The 20,106-nt window shown below is 44.2% G+C and overlaps 1 protein-coding gene and 1 non-coding gene across 6 annotated transcripts in view; both read right to left on the bottom strand.

Annotated features, from left to right (window-relative positions):
• Positions 1-20,106, bottom strand: part of ATF7IP2 (activating transcription factor 7 interacting protein 2) — an 82,339-nt gene that overhangs the window by 12,099 nt on the left and 50,134 nt on the right. For 2 of the 5 annotated variants that reach the window (XM_068244674.1, XM_068244679.1), the window contains exons 5-10: positions 16,135-16,245; positions 12,868-13,103; positions 9,227-9,288; positions 5,218-5,277; positions 2,761-2,822; positions 2,512-2,578 (exon numbers count right to left, since the gene is read on the bottom strand). In XM_068244674.1, coding sequence (XP_068100775.1) covers positions 2,512-2,578; positions 2,761-2,822; positions 5,218-5,277; positions 9,227-9,288; positions 12,868-13,103; positions 16,135-16,245 — 598 coding nt within the window. The remainder of the gene's footprint in view (positions 1-2,511; positions 2,579-2,760; positions 2,823-5,217; positions 5,278-9,226; positions 9,289-12,867; positions 13,104-16,134; positions 16,246-20,106) is intronic. The other 3 variants (XM_068244675.1, XM_068244676.1, XM_068244678.1) reach the window with 3 other exon arrangements.
• On the bottom strand, positions 8,308-8,498 carry LOC137526261 (U2 spliceosomal RNA). The gene has a single exon (XR_011023098.1). It is a non-coding gene; the product is annotated as a U2 spliceosomal RNA (small nuclear RNA).

Raw genomic sequence — 20,106 nt, 5'->3', positions numbered from 1 at the left:
ATCCGCCGGTACCGGGCCCGCCACTTCCGGCAGACGCGGCCAATTGTCTGCATCACAGGAGCTCCCTCCATACCCATGCGGCTGCGCAGTAGGCAGCCACATGCGTAACTGTATGGAGAGAGCACCCTGTGATGCGGAGAATTGGCCGCGTCCGCCGGCCGACTGGCGGTAATGACGAGACCCGGTATCGGCGGATCCAGGCAGCGGAGGACTGCGGCGTGGGAGCGATCCGTGCGTATGGGGCTGGAGGAAGCCCCAGGTATGTATACTTCATCCTCTCTGGTTCCCTTTAAATCCACAAACCCAATTAGTCAGAATCCCTCCCTTAAATTGATGAACATAAAAAAGGCACAGTCCGCCTTTCTAAATCCGCAAACATGAATAGACAGTCAAGAGGGGGATACTAGCTACATAAAAATGGTGTGTATGAGGGGATACTGCCTGCCTAATGAGGGATTTTTTATTTTAACTACAGGGGGCTGCTGCCTATCTTAAAGGGAACCTAAACTGAGAGGAATATGGATTTTTCCTTTTAAACAATACCAGCTGCCTGATTCTCCTGCTGATGTCTTTAGCTGTAGTAGTGGCTGAATCACACACCTGAAACAAGCATGCAGTTAATCCATGCTGGGGTGTGGGTGTGTGAGAACCCTCTAGGAAAAGACACAGGAGACAAAAGCGGGAGCCCAATAGTGCAAATATGTTGTGAACATTCGTAGTAATAAAAAAAGAGCAAAACACTACTCACAAGGGTGGGCTGCAGGGGGGCAACCGACCACAGGAAGCAGGTGGAGACAATAAACCCGACTCCACTCAGGGAGGTCACTGTGGACCCTGGTAATGGTCGCTCTCCTTGAAAAACAAGAAACAGACTGCCACAGTGGTAAGACCACGTGTGTCCTGTCTCCACCCCTCAGACTAGAAGAGTATGGGGGTAGAAGATGCACAGAAGAGATGAAAGAGGCGCCCTAGTTGTAGATGAAAATCGTTTAAAACCAGTTTAAAAACTAAAAGAAAATGAGGTGGCTTACCTCAATGACGAAAATCTTTGTAATGACAAAAAGATTTTATTTCTCAGGCCAATAACAGTGCCAAACTAACGGAGCTATTCAGCATAGGAAGGCTCCCTATGCTGAATTGCTCCGTTAGTTCGGCACTGTTATTGGGCTGAGGAAGTGGCTCAGACCTGTGAAACGCGTTGCCTGTGCGATCTAATAAAATCTTTTTGTCATTACAAAGATTTTAGTCATTTTCTTTTAGTTTTTAAACTGGTTTTAAACAATTTTATCTACCACTAGGGTGCCTCTTTCATCTCTTTTATGCAATTAATCCAGTCTGACTTCAGTCAGAGCACCTGTTATAAATGCTTGTTCAGGGGCTGTGGCTATAAATATTAGAGGCAAGGATCAGAAAGACTGCCAGGCAACTGGTATTATTTGAAAAGGAAAAATCCATATCCTTCTTAGTTTAGGTTCCCTTTAAGTGCCCCTGAGGAATCCTGATGGATGAAATGCATTGGGAGCCGTTACATACATGAGTGAGTGGAGCTAGAGGCTAGCCAGTGTGACGGCAACTGAGTACTTGGACATGCGAGCCGAGCACTAACCCGGAGCAGTGTACAGGGGATCGCCCCGGGAAAACTGTAAGTGGTATGCAACAGCTGTGTTTGTCAGTGTTTTCTCTCTATTAAACAGTTTTACTGCGAAGAGTATTATGTTTTAACTGCGGGCAAAGTGCAAGACACGCTTCAAAATTAATTGAAGGGCTAGAGGGGAGCCAGAGCTCTCAAAGTGCAGCTTGACCATCCATATGGAGGACAATTGATTCAGTCAGTTTTGTCCCTACAGAGGTTTCCCTGATTTCACAGCTGTGGTGGAGGAACATTTGTGAAATCTATTACATCAAGACACCCGACTGCTGAAAAGTGACTGCACGGCGTGTCTGCTTTTGTCTGAGACATGTCCGTGGAGGGTGTTTTATGGAAGTACTATTGAATTGCCTTCTTTTCTATTATCTAACGGGAGTCTACTGCCTACCTAGAGGGTAACACTGCATATGTAAAGGGGACACTATAGGCCACATGAGACAATGCCTATCTAAAGGTCGACATTTCTTAACTAAAACAGGACACTGCCTATTTCAACCTCCCTGGCGGTATTGACGCGCATGCACGGTAATACAAAACCTGCTGCAAACTCTCCTGCGCGGTATACTAGGCCCTTGCTCCTTGGTGGGTGGGTGTTGATGGGAGGGGGGAGGATGACGACACATACCAGTTGGGAGGTATGGGGGCAGCAGGACAATTCCAAATAGATTTCATGCTGAAATCAATTGGAAATTGCATAGTGTGTGGGCAGGCAAAATATCTCTTTGATCAGAGAGGGATTTATCGAATGGTTGATCTTGCCATAGATCGAGTGTTGTATGGCCACCTTAACACATGGATGCCGATTGTGTTCCCACATAAAAGTAGGTTACTTGGCCTGGTATCACCATGCTGAAAGTTCATACCTTTGCTACATTTCTGTTCTTCATCATCATCCGTTAAGTCAATTATGTTCTTGGCCGATGTCTCCTGCTTAAGATGGAGAAAAGATGGAGAATTTTTTTGTCAATTTAATTTCTTATAGCTTTTTGTATTAATTATAAATCAAATTATATTCACAGTTTCCAATTCACAGCCATGAATTTTCTTTATGATTTAACTTATGTGAATAAAGAAAATTAAATAAAATAAAAAAACACAATAAAAGTACATACCGCTCTGGAAGAAAGTAATCTGTCTCTATTCTCCTTGATAGATTGCATGATTTTGCGAATAGCTATTGAAAAAGATAAATAAAACAATCAACTACAACTAAAAGCCAGGAAGTAATATCGCCAGATAAATGTTACAGGACAATGATTTAGTGTGAAAACTAGGTTTACAGTAGGTTTACACATAGAATGTTATATGCAGAAAAAAAAAAGTGTTGCGCTATTTGGTTGGCAAGCTTTTTGAACACTGGTTGCCTTTTTTGGGTTAGTACAGTTAATCGACTATTGGTTCAATTACCACCCATCTGATTTTTTTTGCCATAGTCAGATAACATGCTGCACATACCTAAAATGTGATATTAGATAGATAAACAACCACGGTTTTTTTTTTTTTTTTTTTTTTTTAATCTAATATCACAATTTAGATCAAAAACAGAAACAAGCATGTGGTCATCTTGTCAGAAACACTTGATCCACATGTTTATTGAGGATCCATAGCTATAAGTATTAGAGGCAACAGGTATTGTAAAAGGAAATAAATATGGCAGCCTCCATATCCCTCTCACTTCTGGCCAGGGCTGTGGAGTCCGTGCAAAAATCATCCGACTCCAACTCAGACTCCTCAGTTTATAAAACCACTCACCAACTCTGGGTACCCAAAATTGCTCCGACTGCACAGCCCTATGGAGTGGGTACAAAAAGCATCTGACTCCGGACTCTTCAGTTTATGAAACCACAGACTCGGACTCCAGGTACCCTAAAATTGTTACCTCAGCTCCATCTCCGCAGCCCCGCTTCTGACCCCCTTTAGAGTGCACTGACAACCCCCCCCCCCACACACTCCTTGTGGACAGGAAGTACGTCACTGGGTTTCCCTGTCGTTTTCCCATCAATCCGCACATGCCTGCCACACTGCCGATGCCAACATGTTTAAAATGTCTGCGTCACCCATCGACTTGCATTACTAAGAGTTTAAGAGACAGAGGCTTTGCAGGACAGCCAGGCAATCTGCATTGTTTAAAAGAAATAGGTCAGCCTCCATACCCTCTCACTTCAGGTGCTCTTTAAACTAATCACACTGATCTTTTATCAGTCACGCATCACTGCTTGGCTCATTTAATTGCCTTTCTTAAAGTGGATCCGAGACAAACTTTAGCGGGTTTTCATTTTTGTGCTCCTTACAAATAGTTTCTGGGGCATTCTTCCCCCCAAATGCTTATTTTTATTATATGAATTACTATTTAAACTAATAAACTACTAGAGCCGCGCCCCCAGTTTTTCCAGCGCCTCGGCGTTTCATGGGGCTGAGCTTTGGCAAGGAGGCATGTCACAGGTTTATTTGCATTTGCCTGCCCCACTGTGCACTGATTGGTGGAGACGCACCGGGCTGGAGTAGAGACAGGAAGCCGCTGTCAGGGAGGCATGAGGATCCAGGCGGGCAGCCGATTCCCTGTAACTAACTCAATCTCCCGCCGCCAGCCGCTACTCTGACAGCATAGCAAAGAGGCCCGCTGCACCCTTATGATTGGACAGCGGGTCGCCTATTAGCGCGCATACAGGAAGTCTTCCTGTATGCATGCTGATAGGCGACCCGCTTTCCTGTCATAGTGGCGCAGCGCGGTCGCTTTGATATGCGGCCAGATTAGCAGCGGGAGATTGCAACGGTTACAGGGGAAGCGGCCACTGAAGGTAAGAGGGGGTGGAGATTTGCGTGTGTGTGTATTCCTCCCCTATATACTATACACAGAGATTTCAGAGGCAAGGGGGCAGAGAGGGGAGTGGAGTCATCACAGGCTGAGGGGGTGGAGATTTGCCTGTGTAGATAATGACAAGCAAAATATGGCCGCTCATTGCATCACAGGAAGAACTAAATCATATACCGGTGAAGTGGTTTTCAGCTAGATTTGCTGTGTAAAACATCTAAACTTTAGATAGGATATATAGACCAGTTACTTGCTATAGTTATTTTTTCATCTCGGATCCGCTTTAAGAGACAACGTTAGATTGAGATGCATCAGATCCTCTTGAGGCACACTTATAGATTTGCAGCAGATTCGACCATCAGATAGATTTCTGTCAGATGCCTGTCAAGTCGAATCTGACAGGAATCTGATGTGTGCCACACACTAGGAACAGATTGTCAATCGATTTCAGAAAGAAATCTGTTGGAAATCAATCTAAATGCATTATTGGACCATTAGATCCAAGGCAACTCTATGGGCCATCGATCTGCTGCCAGCAGCAGATCGACCCAGATTTTCCATCATCAGATTGATCAAATCGGTCAAAATTGGCCGCAAATCGATCGATAGATTTGATAGAATCTATTTTCGATCAATCAATCCTATGGGATCGATCGATGGATGAAATTGACCAGTGTATGGGCCCCTTTACACAGGTACAGTTTTGAAAGATTTTAAGAACATTTCCTCTCGTGGGAAAACTTAAAATATATCTTACCAGCAATGGGATTTCCATGTAGCTCTCCACGACAGGGGACTGGGGGATTGCTCTTCCCACCTAATAGGGACAGGAAGCACAGCACAGTTTAACAGACCCTACTTTTGAATAGGTGTAAAGGTGGCAACTAACGATCCAATGTCTAGCGAATAATTGTGTGAGCAATTAGATACCGGTAATTGTGATTGGAAGTGAAATATTGTAATACATCATTCACTGCACCATCAATGAACCAATCTTTGCTATCTATCATAACAGACAAGAAAATCCAAACTTTGGTTCAACGATCGCTCAAATAATTTTTGTCTAGAATTTCACCGTTAGTGGCCACCTTTATACTTACCACCCAAGGACGTGAATTAGGCCAATTGTGGAGGACTACATTGAAATCCCATTACAGTTGAGTAATTTTGTACAGGTAGTCCCCGGTTAATGAATGAGATAGGGACTTTTGGTTCATTCTTAACCTGAATCTGTTCTTAGGTTGGAACACTGTACCTCCCTCTGTGCCTCCAGTGTGTCACCTCTGCCTCCTGTACCAGCTTCTACAAGTTTCAAAGTCATTTTTCTTTGATTTTTTTAAAATCAATTTTCTCAATTTGAAAAAAAGATTTTTTGACTTGTTCCCACAGAATTACAGAATCCATATTGTGCGTATCGGTAGGACTTTCATAAGTCGGGCATTGGTAAGTAGAGTTCTACATGTACTTCCATTTATGCACCATGACAAGGGACAAATAGGTGCCAGATCAATACCTCCTCGGGGAGGAGCCACAGCATGCCATATCTTCACTTGATTGGACATTTAGACAATAGTGCTTAATATAGGTAGTTAAATGATGACAGTGTAGCTGCCTTAATAGCACAAATTTGTGATACTGAGGCAGAAGATCTCTCTGCCCATGAGGAGAAAATGGCCCTGGGTAGAGTGGGCTTTAAAGAGAACCCGAGGTGGGTTTTAAGAATGCTTTTAGGACACAGAGACTGGTTCTGCATAAAATGACCAGCCTCTTACTATACTGCCCCCCCCCCCCCCCCGCGCTCTGCTGTCCCGCAGAAAAAAAAACCAAACTCTGTGCTAGCGACATGCAGCTTATTGCAAGCCGGCTGTTTACATCCAGGCTGTCATTTACTGTCGCTCCCCCGCCTCTATAGCGCCTCTCCCTGCCTGCGTCCATTGGAGGGAAGGGACGCAGGCTAGGGAGTGGTAAATGACAGCCTGGATGTAAAAAGCTGGCTAGCGACAAGCTGCATGTCCCTAGCATGGCAGTTTTTTTTTTCTGGGGACAGCAGAGCGCATGGGGGGCCTGGGGGGCACAGTATAGTAACAGAGGCTGGTCATTGCATGCACAACCAGCCTCTGTGTCCTAATAGCATTCTTAAGGCCTCTTGCACACTGCACACGATTCAGATTCCGCTTTTTAATCAGTTTTTACATCCGATTCAGATTCTGATTTGCGGTTTGCTCCCTGCACACTGCAAATCGGAATCTGAATCGGATGTAAAAACAGATTAAAAAGCGGAATCTGAATCGGAATCGTGTGCAGTGTGCAAGAGGATGTGGAGTGAACACCGCTACATCTCACCACACTCCACGACAGTGCACGACCTGGTCAGCAAATCCAATGATCATAAGCAAAAAGAAATGGTCCGCACTTGTCAATGGAGGTTTCCTTTATTATTGGACCTGGGGGCGGTAACTTTGTGCAGATACTATTTATATGTCTAGATGGTCATTACTCTGTTAGCTATGATTAAGGACAGTTAGTCCGAAACATGTCAGCCATCTGATGTTTGCCTCGGATGTCTTGGATATGTCCAATAATAAAGGAAACCTCCATTGAAAAGTGCGGACCATTTCTTTTTGCCAGTGTGCAAGAGGCCTAAAACACACCTCTCTAAGATTTTATGCAAGAACTAAATTTGATTTAGTACAGGCCAGCATAATTTTTAGCCCGTTTGAGTGTAGGCATGCATGCTTTTAAACCTTTTCGTGAACCCTGAGATTGAAGCAGTAAATTATTTTCTTTCCTCCACTCCTTTATTTTTTCCAGAAATACAATACACCTAACATCTACCGTGGGGAACCTGCCTTCTCCAATGTTTTTTGGGTTAGAACAGAAGGAAGGTAAAAGTGCTTCTTGCTGAACATCCTCCCTAAAAGGACAGGAAAAGAAATGGGGAATATGTGTGAGGGAGGGTCTTTTAAACTCTGCAACGCTTCCTGTCCTTTTTTAGGAGGGAGGAGCAATCTTCATCATCAGAACAAATTGAAAAATGGTTTCTTCCAACACAACAGAAATGACATTATTATTTGCTTATCTCCTAAATCTTTGAGTGCATTACCCATTACCTGGTTCAGAGATTTATTTAACCTTTTGACAGCCTCACAGTTATCTTATGTAAGATAACTCAGGGCAAAGCTGCCACAGCCAGCTATTGCTGGATCAGGTAAATATTAAGGTGCTCCCTATGCTACAGAACGGGATTCCCTGCAGGGTAAAAGCGCCGGCGGCGATCAGAGGGGTAGAAGGGATAGCGAAGGGAGGGGGAAAGCATGTAGCTAGTGCTAGGCTAGCTGCATGCTTTAAAAAAAAAAAAAAAAAAAAAAAAAAGTTTTGCGCTGCCACCTGGCGGATTTATTGTACCGCCAGGGAGGTTAAGAAATAAAATGGAAAAAAAAAAATCATTATTTCTCAGTTTTTGAATGTTCTAGTTTCACAAAAAAACATGCTACTGTGAATAAAACCCACATGTTTTATTTGTTCATTTGTCCCAGTTATTACGTTTAAATTACATCCCTAGTACAATGTATGGCGACAATATTTTATTTGGAAATAAAGGTGCATTTTTTTCAGTTTTGCGTCCATCACTAATTACAAACCCATATATGCAAATTCATGGTAACAGTAATATACCTTCATACCAAATATAGTAAAAAAAAAAAAAAAAAAAAAAAAAAAAGGAGTCCCTAACGTAACTATTTGTTTTATTTTAAATGCTGCCTTTGTTTTTCCCACAGGTGTATTTTCGTAACAGGGGTGGGGTTCGGGGGGACAGTGCAACATGTATTGTGAAATGTGTATTTATTAATTTTTAATTTTTTTGGGAGGTACTGCAATACCAGGTTGATGCGCAGAGTGGACAGAGCAAGCTCTTCTTCCATCTCCCTGTTCCAAAAATGCATTTAATTTATGGTCCCCAGATAGGGGACATATCAGATATTATAACTGATAAGAACAGATACTACACGTGATCTTAGCCAAAAGACCACTAGATGTCCTCACACTCAGAGAGTGTTAGAGCAAAGCGCATTGGCTTCTTCCCTTTCCCAAATAACGGCTCTGCGTTTTCCGATGGTAAGTGCGGCTGGGGAATGGGGGGGGGGGGGGGGGGGGAAGATAGCAAACAGATGCAGGGTAGGACTTTTTAAAACGTCCTATGGTCCATTAACAGGTGTGGGCGGGTAGAGATTAAACAAGGGAAAGGCCTTTTTCATGAGGGTATAATATTAGGCCCCTTTTTCACGGGGAGGTTGAACTGCAAATGGCAGCATTGACCCCCTCAGTGGTTCTATCCGGTGGCAAAAAAAAAAAAAAAGAATCCCTGTGACTGGTCACATTTGAGAATAACCACCGCCATGCTTGTATTAAACTCCAGGTGCCACTGGTTCACATTGGGGCGCTTTTCCCCAGCCTTTCAGAGCTTTCCTCATCACCAGCGATCACCAAAGCTCTGTTTACAATGTATCCCTATGGCGTCATTCCCACAGGAGCTTTTGAGATTTGTATAAAGCATAAATGCGCTACTTGCAGCATCTTGTTTGCCATTGTGTTGAAGAGAATTGCAAAATGCAATCACCAAAAATTTGTGCCACAAGATAGTTTCGCAATCGAAGTGTGACCCAGCACTCAGCATCTGCTTGAAATAATGACCAGTAACAAAACGTTCTGAGTTCTCCAAGCAAGAAAAAGGGAGAGAAAAAAAAATAGAATAGAAGCTTGAATACCTTCAGTGTCTACTTTCTTCGGAAGGCTCTTTGGGTGTTCTTTTTCAACTTGTGCTGGATTACTGGAAGGAAATGTAGAGGTTTACATTTTGGAAAAAAAAAAAAAGAAAAAAAGTATCTTCAACACTGCATGACAGGAAACATACACCATATCGTCCAGATCTGTACTCCATAAATCCCAGTATCAGCCAAATATTTTCTGTTAGTTTTTGGAGAAAGGGGTTTACAAGTTACATCAGTATTACCTCTCACTTTCTGACTCTAGGATGTCCAAGAGCTCTATGTGAACAAAAAGTTTACGTTTTCACACCATCTCACTCTTTAAAGTGAAACTGAAAGGTCTAAAATAAATAAATAAAAATAAGAGTTTCGCTTATTCACCTACCAATACCGATCCTCTGTTCCCCCAATGTGGTTCACTTTTCTTCACGCAGTGGAAGCTGATTTATAAGTTGACCCCCACGTGTATCCTCGTACGCGTTCCCGGGGCCAGGACGTCCTGCGCTGGCGCAGTCCGAGAAAATCTCTACTGCGTCTGCGCAGTACACTCATGGAGACGGGAGCGTGAATGAGGATGTGCGCAGCCAGGGCTAAGCAGGCACAGTGGACACCCACTGCGCGAAGTTAAAGTGAGCTGCGGTGGGTGAACGGAAGATCGGTATGTCACGTCGCAGGCACAGGACGGCTGCAGGGGGAATGGCAAATGCCTCAGGTAAGTGAAACCTTTTTTTTTGACCTTTCAGTTTCGTTTTAAGGCTGAAACTGAGCCTTAAAGTGAACCCAAGGTGAAAGGGATGAGGAGGCTGCCATATTTATTTTCTTTAAAATACTAGTAGTTGCCTGGCAGCCCTGCTGATCTATTGGCTGCATAAGTGTCTGAATCAAACCAGAAACTAGCATGCAGCTAATCTTGTCAGATAATAATAATAATAATAATAATAATAATATGAACATTTGTATAGCGCTTTTCTCCTTTTGGACTATAAGGGCTGAGACACACCAGAAAAGCTCCCCAAAGCTTGAGGTTTCAAAAGCTCTTCCCAATGTAATGCTATGTTTTTTTTTTTACAAAACCTCATCGCTCCAGTGTGCACAGAAACATAGGATAAAATTTAGCAGGAGGTTTCAAAAAACTCAAAACGCTCAGAAAAACTCCTCTGGTGTGCCCCAGGCCAAAGACCTCAAGAGCTGCAGCCACTGGGACGCGCTGACAACAACACGTGATCTCCATGCTTGATAAACAATTAGAAACAATTTGAGGCAGTGGATCAGCAGGAAAGCAGGGCAACTGGTATTGCTTTATAAAAAAAAAAAAAAAAAAAAAAAAAAAAAAAAAAAAATAGATGGCAGCCACCATATCACTCTCACCTCGGGTTCACTTTAAAAAAAAAAGCAAATTCAGTTTTATAAATAACTAAGTAGCTGAATTCTCCCGCACAGTGAATGTTTCCACAAAGTTTTTGTTGCATTTGTTTGTCATACAGTGAGCTTGCTGCAGCTGAAAAGGGAGATTAGATCAGATCTCAGCTGGGATCTAGATATTGAAAGGGGCACTGTGGAAAATGATTGATATCAGGTAGATATTGATCATTTACCACATCTGAAATATGAACACCCAACAGTCTGGAATAAAGGCCTTTTTATGCTGGGCATACACGGCTCGATTTTGGCTCTCGATTCCACAGGCGATTCTCTTATCTTCCGTTTGTTTTTCTTATCTTTTTGCATTGTCCTGAATGCGGAATAGAGTGGCGAAATGATCGGGCGGGATATCAGAAGTGTCGGAAATTATCTATCGAGCCATCTAAATGGCTCAGAATCGGGCCGTGTATGCCCAGCAATACACAAACAATCGTAAAACGCATTTGGCATGCTTTTTTTTATACATTTGCGACTTTTCCTTTATTACCATATAAGCCAAAATGCCAACAATAATGCACCACAGGCACCGTTTGCATTTCAAATGGAATTGAAACAGACTGGTGCAAAATAGCTGCTGCAATTCCTATTGTGCTAAAGAATAACCTTCCATTTGGAAAATCACATCCAGTTCATTAATCGGAAAGCAGTTGATTTAAAATAGCCCTTAAAGGATACCAGATCTGAAGCACATATGAATAACGGGTGGAGCAGGCATGTGTAGGGAGCTGTCTTGATTCCCACCGCTACTCCCCCCTCCCCCATTCTCCTTTTTGCGCCTCCGCTTCTTTACATGCCCTCCGGCACCCTCATCTAGGATGCCAGAGTCTGGCATCACTGCGCCTGTGCTGGCCCGGCTGCGCGCATCCTACAGCACACTTCTGTTCACAGGTTACACGCTGTAGGACACGTGTAGCCAGGGCAGCATGGGAACAGTGATGCCCGACTCCAGTGACCTGAAAGAGGGTGCCGGAGGGCATTTACAAGCAGCGGAGGAGCAGAAGGAGAAGGAGAATGGGGGGGGGGGGGGGGGGGGGGAGGAAGAGGTGGGCATCAGAAAAGCTCACCATACATGCAGGCTCCCCCCCCCCCCCTCCCCCCGTTTCTCATATGTGCTTCGGGTCTGGTATGCTTTAATAGAAAAATTAGATTATTTGCATTACAGCGGCAATGGCAAAAGTGTTCTCTTGAAACAAAAAATAATGCTTGCTAGAAACAGCTGATAAATATTAATACAACAGGTGTGACAAGAAGAATTTGGACGTATGTATTTTTTCAATCCAAATCACTATGTAACTATGTCTACTATAGAGGAACATCCAGGTTGCCTTGAGAGGATTCAAAACCTTGTAAACAAAACAATGAGCCATTGCAAATTAAATTTTTTTCCTAAGGAAACCAACTCCAAAAAGTTTCATGTTCCAAGCAGCTTTAGAAAAACACAAAAAAATGTAAACACTCTGGCCACACAGCCACTGCATCACAAACAGGTGACACAAATTAAATCCAAGGGATGATCATGCTTTGCTCTGAAATATTTAGTATAACCCCAGAACTAGGAAGGAAAGTATCAATATCCACATTAAGGGACTTCTCCACAGCCATGGCTTAGAAGGCTGCTGTGCAAGGTAGATGCACACACTCCTAGTCCAAAACTGAAATTTGTAGGTGATCAACAGGACAGAAGGTCTAGCCATATCAAGAGTATTCTACGGTTAGAGTGGGGGAAAAACGCAGAACTGTTTGGCCATGATCATTGTTATGGAGAAAGGACAATTTTAAGTTCAAGAATACCTTTCAATTAATGAATGACAACAGCCTTTTTTTTTTTTTTTTTGCAGTCCTACAGTAACTGTGATAGGACAACTGAAAATGGCCACAGGATTGACAATCCAGAAGGGCGAGGGAGAGGAGAATAAAGAACAGAGGGGAAAGCAGAACTTCAGGCAGATATAGTGAGTGAAGCAAGATGCAGCATTTTGACAGCAGCCACCACTATGCCAGCAACAGTCGTCAATTAGCAGCCTCCACTGTACCAGCAGCAGCCACCACCAGTTAGTAGCCACAACTGTACCAGCAGCAGCCACCAATTAGGAAATGCCATTTGCCAGCAGCATTAACAGCTGCTGATTAGCAGCCACCACTATGCCAGGCTGACACTAGGCATGACGTGTCAGGACTTGAAAAAGGTTGGGAACCACTGCAGTAGGGCAATGTCTTACCTCTGTTGTTCTGACTCATCATCGCTTACAACAACAAAGCTTTCTCTAGGATTCTTCACATTCTGCGTAGACACATTTTTTGAGTGAGACGTTTCTGTGTGAGACGTTTCTGTGTGAGAAATGTTTTTGGTGTAGGATGCCTTTTTGTTGTGTGTTATCGGTTTTGTGATAGATACTTTAGTCTGTGCAGCTGCAGAATTTCCAGAAGAAATAACAGTTGCATTTGTCTTGGGAACCTATAATAAAAAAGATATCAACTAAAATACAGTACAATAAAGCAGATTTGACATTAAGAACACAGACGCCCAAGAACAGAAGCAATCAAACAAAGAACAAAACAAAACAAACAAAAAAAAAAAACCGTTATGCATCAGCTGTAAATTGCATTGACATTGTTGGTCAAATAGCTCTGTGCTTGATTTGCTGGCTATTCGATTGATCGGGCCAATTGGGATGGCGAAGAACCCCATCACAAATTACATTGAAGCCAATGGTGCAGACATGCACGGTTAATAGTAAAACCCCCATAAATGATAGAATCCCCACATTTGCCAGGTATGTTAAGGAGAATAGTGGGCGCAAGGGGGAACATTAAATGTAAGTATTCAAGGCTATTTAAGAATATTAAAGAACTTTTCTCATGGTTGTGTTTTTACTTAATTTTTAATTATTTGTGAAATTGGGTAAGGGGTATTAGTACCCCTATACTACCGTATTTCTTTGGACCACAGGACGCACCAAAAGTGAGGGGGAAAATGACACAGAACATTTTTTTTTCAAATGTTCAGTTGCTAGGGGATACAGGAGCAAGGGACCACCACAATAAGGTTTTTTTTTTTTATCCCTGCAGTTGCTGGGGGAGACAGGAGCCTTGGGGGGGGGGGGGGGAGGTGTGCTGCAGGGGAGCTTTCTTTCTAACCTAGGGAGGAAGTATGGTATGTGTTATTGTAGCTGGGGAGTAGCAGGGGCTACTTTAGCTGAACAGTGTAGCTGAGGAAATACAAATAGCTTGGGGGAAAAGCTCCACCTCCCACCCCTGCACCATGGACGCACCCAAGTATTTTTTCCCTTGGTTTTTTCCGTCTAAACCTAAGTGCGTCTAAGGGCCCGTTTCCACTCTCGCGGAAACGGCCGCGAATCCGCAGAGTTTCCCCGCAGGCAAATCGCGCGGGGAAACTCTGCCATAGGGGACAACGGCGCCGCCGGCCGAATCGCTTGCAGTAGCGATTCGGCCGGAAACCCCCACAGAATTCGCGGCGGAGGCTGCGATTCCCATAGCCGTGCATGGCACGGCTGATGGGAATCGCCTGCGATCCCGCCCACCCGCTCAGTGCCGGCGTGCGTCTACGAGACGCACGCCGCACTAGTGGAAACGAGCCCTCATGGTACGAAAAATGCGGCAATTTCCCCTGGGGGGGGATTGCGGCATCTGGGGGCCCATTATATACGGCTACCTTGATTTTCCTGCCAGCTTAGTTTAAATATTCTACAAATATTAGACGCAACATAGATACCAGACATGAGTGGCTTTAGAGCAAATAAATTGAATTGCTCCAAATTTAAACTTGCTGCCTAAAGGGGCCCATACATCTCCCGATTTTCCCGCCGATATACAGCAGATTTGATCATTGGTCGAATCTGCTGTGAAATCATTGCGCAAACACTGACAGAATGATCGATTTCCATCCGAAATCAATCGTTCCCGTCGATCCGTCCGTGCGGAAGATTTTGCTTGATCGCTGGCGGGTCGGGAGTGCGTCGATAGCGCGACGACCGACGCAATACAGCGGTAATACATTACCTGCTCCTGCCGGCACAAGTCCCCCCCGGTCTCCACTGTCTTCTTCTCCGCTGGGCTCCGAGTCCGGCAGGCTTCACTGAACTTCCTGTCTCGGCAGGAAGTTTAAACAGTAGGGCGCACTCTACTGTTTAAATTTCCCCGGACGTGAAGTGAAGCCAGCCGGTCCGGAACCTAGCGGAGAAGAAGACAGCGGAGACCAGGGGACTCGCGCCGGCCGGATCAGGTAATGTATGCAGGGGGGGGCGGCAACAGCGGCAGCTTCACAGATTGTGAATCGATTTCAGCATGAGACCGATCACAATCTGTTTGCAGTAAAGGCAGCCATACGATCCCTCTCTGATCAGATTCGATCAGAGAGGGATCTATCTGTTGGTCGATCTGATGGCAAATCGACCAGTGTATCGATCTTTAGACAATGCCCAATACTCTGCTGCTCCTACCAGTATAAAGGTGGCCATACACTGGTCGATTTGCCATCAGATCGACCAACAGATAGATCCCTGATCAGAGAGGGATCGTATGGCTGCCTTTACTGCAAACAGATTGTGAATCGATTTCAGCATGAAACCGATCACAATCTGAAGCTGCCGCCCCCCCCCCACCTGCATACATTACCTGATCCGGCCGGCGCGAGCCCCCTAGTCTCCACTGTCTTCTTCTCCACTGGGTTCTGGACCGGCTGGATTCACTTCACGTCCGGGGAAGTTTAAACAGTAGAGTGCGCCCGACTGTTTAAACTTCCTGCCGGGACAGGAAGTTCAGTGAAGCCTGCCGGACTTGGAGCCCAGTGGAGAAGAAGACAGCGGAGACCAGGGGGACTCGTGCCGGCCGTAGCAGGTAATTATTGCCGCAGTATTGCATCGGTCGTCGGCCATTCGAACGCCGCTATCGATGCACTGCCGACCCGCCGGCGATCGAGCAAAATCTTCCGCATGGACGGATCGACGGGAACGATTGATTTCGGACGGAAATCTATCGTTCTGTCAGCGTTTGCGCAACGATTTCACAGCAGATTCGATCACAGTGATCAAATCTGCTGTATATCGGCAGGAAAATCGTTAGGTGTATTGGCCCCTTTAGACAGCTAAGGCAGAAGCAAATCGATATAGCATTCTTAATAACAAACATACAAAAATAGCTTGTGTAGCATTGATATGTTGTGTTTTGTATGACTTTTCATAAAAGTGGAGCAAACATTCTGGATGCTCTATAACAAGTGATGAGTCTTAATTCTGCAACGTGAACCTTAGTAAATGAATGTATTTCCAGGTGAAAACCACAATTAGTTTTCATAGGAGAGTAACAGTCCATGTGTATATTCTTATTACTTATGACTGGTGGCTTTATTTATTCACAATATCTAGAAGTAGATAACCACCTTTATTGCTGGCCGGAGCCACTAAACTCATCACATACCATAAATCTCACTGAATTCGGTGAAATATCTTCACAAATCATAGATTTACCTCTCTGGAAGTAGAACGGGCAGACGTCAATTTACTTTGCTGTGTGGCCACCACCTCATTATGAGCTTGTAATGCAGTTTTTAAACGCCTTCCCATTCTTCTGATTCTCTTCTGTCAAATAAATAAATAAAAGAAAAAATGACATATTTATAAAATAAAACAAACCATTATGTTTTGTAATAGAATGTAAAAGGCTACAAATTAGAAAAAGTAAAAGTTACTAATTTTATACCATAAGTAAGAGATTTATCTGGAAGCTACCTGGAAGAGTAGAGAACCACCAATGTATCTGGAAAGCTTACCAAGTCCCCATTTTCCAGGTAACACAAAACTACAATGAAGTCACCTGGTTGTGCTATAAACACAGCATTACTGATACATGGGGTAGAGGCCTGCGCGGGTCCACTTTTTCATACCCGCACCTGACCCGCGACCCGCACCCGACCCTCTTTCTGGGGAATTTGATACCTGCAACCCGACCCGCACCCGAAGAACCGCTACCCGCACCCGACCCGCAGGCCCGCTACCCGACCCGCTTTTTTACATTTTCTTAAAGTGCACCTTTAAAGTAACATTGGGGAGATGTAAAGTTAATAAAACCTATTTTTATACACAAACCAAAGCTAAAGAAGGTTTTTAGCTTGCTTTCGCTACCCGCGACCCGCACCCTCAGACCGCTACCGGCAACCCTACCCGCAAGTTGCTACCAGCACCCGCAGCTTGAATCAATTCGGGTACCCGAACCCGACCCGCATTTCGGGTTACCCGCGGGTACCTGACCCGCTGCAGGTCTCTAACATGGGATACTGGCCATCGGTAAAGTATATAGCTCACCACTAATTAGAATAAGGACACAACCAAGAAGCCTTAATTGGATAGGCTGATGCTACTAGATAGCCAGCAACAGATGTGTATCCATATTGGTGTCTCTTTCTATGCCTTAAAGGGAACCTGTAGCGAGTAAAATTATTTAAAAATAAACACGATGTAGCTGCAAATGAATATTACATACTAACCTCACCATCAGTTCCTCTCAGAAGGTCAACATTTTCTTCTTACAATGATACCTTCCAGTTCTGACAATATTTTGTCAGAACTGAAACATACCAGCAGCTGTCAGTTACAACTAAATGTGCAATGTCCATGTTTCCCTATGGCTCAAGTGGGTGATATTACAGTTTAAAGAGAACCCGAGGCGGGGTTCTTACATTGCAATCCCCATACAGAGGCTGGGTCTGTCTATAGAGCCCAGCCTCTGTTGCTAGTTTCCTCCAAAGCGCCCCCTGCGCGCTGTGAGACCCCATAAAACACAGCCGTGCTGTCGACACGCAGCGTGTCACAGCCGGCTGTGTTTATCTCACTAATGTCAGTCTCCGCTTTCCCCGCCTCCTGAATCGCTCCGGTCCCCGCCCACGTCCCTTCTCTTGCCGCTGATTGGAGGAAAGGGACGTGGGCGGGGACCGGAGCGATTCAGGAGGCAAGGGAGAGCGGAGACTGATAGTGAAGTAAACACAGCCGCATAGCGCGGCTGTGTTTTATGGGGGAAGCTAAATAGCAACAGAGGCTGGGCTCTATAGGCAGACGCAGCCTCTGTATGGGGATTGCGTTGTAAGAACCCCGCCTTGGCTTCTCTTTAACAGTGTGCTGACCAGGAAGCCATCATGGTGTAATGGCCATTTTTAAAATGGAGGACTGAATATTCCAGTGATCACAGTGGACAAATTGGATGCAGGAGAGGAGAAAGATTGAGGAGTAGACTACACAGGAGGTAAGTATGACCTGTGTAGGGGTTATTTTGACTTTTTATTTCAGGTTCTCTTTAAAGGACAACTGAAGTGAGAGGGATATGGAAGCTGCCATATTTATATACTTTTAACTTTCCTGGCGGTAACCCGGAGCAACACTAGGGGTAGCTGCCGCAGAGGATCTCTCTGCCCCGGGAGGGATGTTTTGAATGAAAGTTTTTATTGCTAGCACTTCGCTAGCTGCCATTGTCCCCCAAGTCCCTCCGCTCTTTTTTGATTGCCCTCGTTATACATACCCACCCCCGGATCCCGTGATGGTGCAGCCTCTCCAATCAGCTCCAGGCTTCGCTATGGGGAGGATCGGAATTGCGCATGACGTCAGACGTCATGTCCGATCGTCATAGCGACGACTGAAGCTCATTGGGGAAGCTGTGGCTCTCGCGGATCGCGGCTAGGTAACTTATAGAGGCGGCGACCGGGAGGGGGGGGGGGGGGAATTCAGGATCAGAAGGGTGCAGGGGGACTTGGGGGACAATGGTAGCTAGCCTAGTGCTAGCTACAAAGGCTACAACAACTTTAATTTAAAAAATCCCTCCCGCGGACGCAGCCTCAGAAACTGTGTACAGTCAAGGAGGTTAAGCAATACCAGTTGCCTGGCTGTCCTGCTGATCTTTTGCCTTTAATACTTTCAGCCATAGACGCTGAACAAGCATGCAGCAGGCGTTTGACATTATTTCAGACCTGACAAGATAAGCGGCATGCTTGTTTCTTGGGTTATTCAGACACTACTGCAGCTAAATAGACCAGCAGGTTTGCCATTATATGTATGTTTAAATGAAATAAACATGGCAGACTCCATTGCCCTCTCACTACAGGAGTCCTTTAAGCCTCATACACAGGCTAGGTGGTTCTCAACCGAAGTCAAGGCTGCAGGTAATATAGCATGTGTACGGGGACCCCGAATGTGTCGGCGAGAGATCTGGACTGAGGAATCATCTCAGCCAAGAACAGGTTGACCCTATTGTTTTAACAAACATTGCATCATGGATTCAGATGACCAAAATGCTAATGAAAGCAAAATCTTACAGCTCTTTTCCAATGCGATTGTCCAAGTATTGCGGCATGATTTTTGGGGGGCAATCATTGTTCTGCACATTTCGAGTTACAGATCATAGGGGTTTCACTTAACATAGTGAAATCACAAGACAATCACATTGAACCACACTTACTATGCAATTTTCATGCATTCCAAAAGACTTAGGCCCATATGCAATTAATGTTTTCAGCAGAGTTTTCTCCTAGGTGATATTTTCACACCTTTTCCATAAAATGCTTTTTAAACCCCCCAAAAAAGCAGACATTCAAAATAATTTTTTTGATACTACATTTTCACCTACTTTTTGGTTCTTTTTCATTTGCAAAGTACTAAAAATGTTATTTTAAGAAGAATTTTAAAAATGATCTCCTAGGAGAAAACAAGAGAAAAAGGCAAACGATAAATGCATATGGGCCTTGACAAATGACAAACGCAGCAAAACTGCAATACACACTACATTTGCGTCAAGGTGAAAATCGCATTGTATCGCCACAGTGGTTATGACGCACCGCATCAAATCTAATTTTAGGATTAGAAAACTGCTTGTGGAAAAGGACTCTCTGCACACTGCATGCAATTCTGATTTTTAATCATTTTTTACATCTGAATCAGATTTTTAATGGTTACTGCATGCTGCGTTTTTTCCTCCGGTCTTTTGCATTCAGGGAAAAATCGGAATTGCAAATCGGAATCGTAAAACAGATTTGCAGTGTGCAGGGAGCCTAATGCTACGTACACACTTGCGATAACTATCGTTTGCAAGGAACGATAGTTACCAGACGAACGATATTGGAAAGATTGGAATGCAGCGATGGGATGCAGCGATCATCATACACATTTTAACGATCGTTCTCGCAGAAAAGAACGATCAGAAGGATATGTTGCATACATATTTATAAAAAAAACCAAAAAAAAAAAAACCACTGACATGGAGTTACAATAGATAGAAATATATGTTTGTTAACTTGAAAACAAAGTTTAATTGAAATGAGCAATGTAACAATCTTTACGGCCGCGCTACAAAGGAAGTACTGAAGCTGGGCAGAATTCAACGCAGGCGCATTGGCCCTTGTAACGATCGTTCTCGGCTGATGTCTGTACACACTATAGTTTTGTAACGATTGTCGGTAG

This window comes from Hyperolius riggenbachi, chromosome 7, assembly GCF_040937935.1.
Source record: "Hyperolius riggenbachi isolate aHypRig1 chromosome 7, aHypRig1.pri, whole genome shotgun sequence".
Taxonomy (NCBI): Eukaryota; Metazoa; Chordata; class Amphibia; order Anura; family Hyperoliidae; genus Hyperolius; species Hyperolius riggenbachi.
The sequence above is the reverse complement of the archived record's forward strand: the minus strand, read 5'-3'. Positions and strand labels throughout refer to the sequence as shown.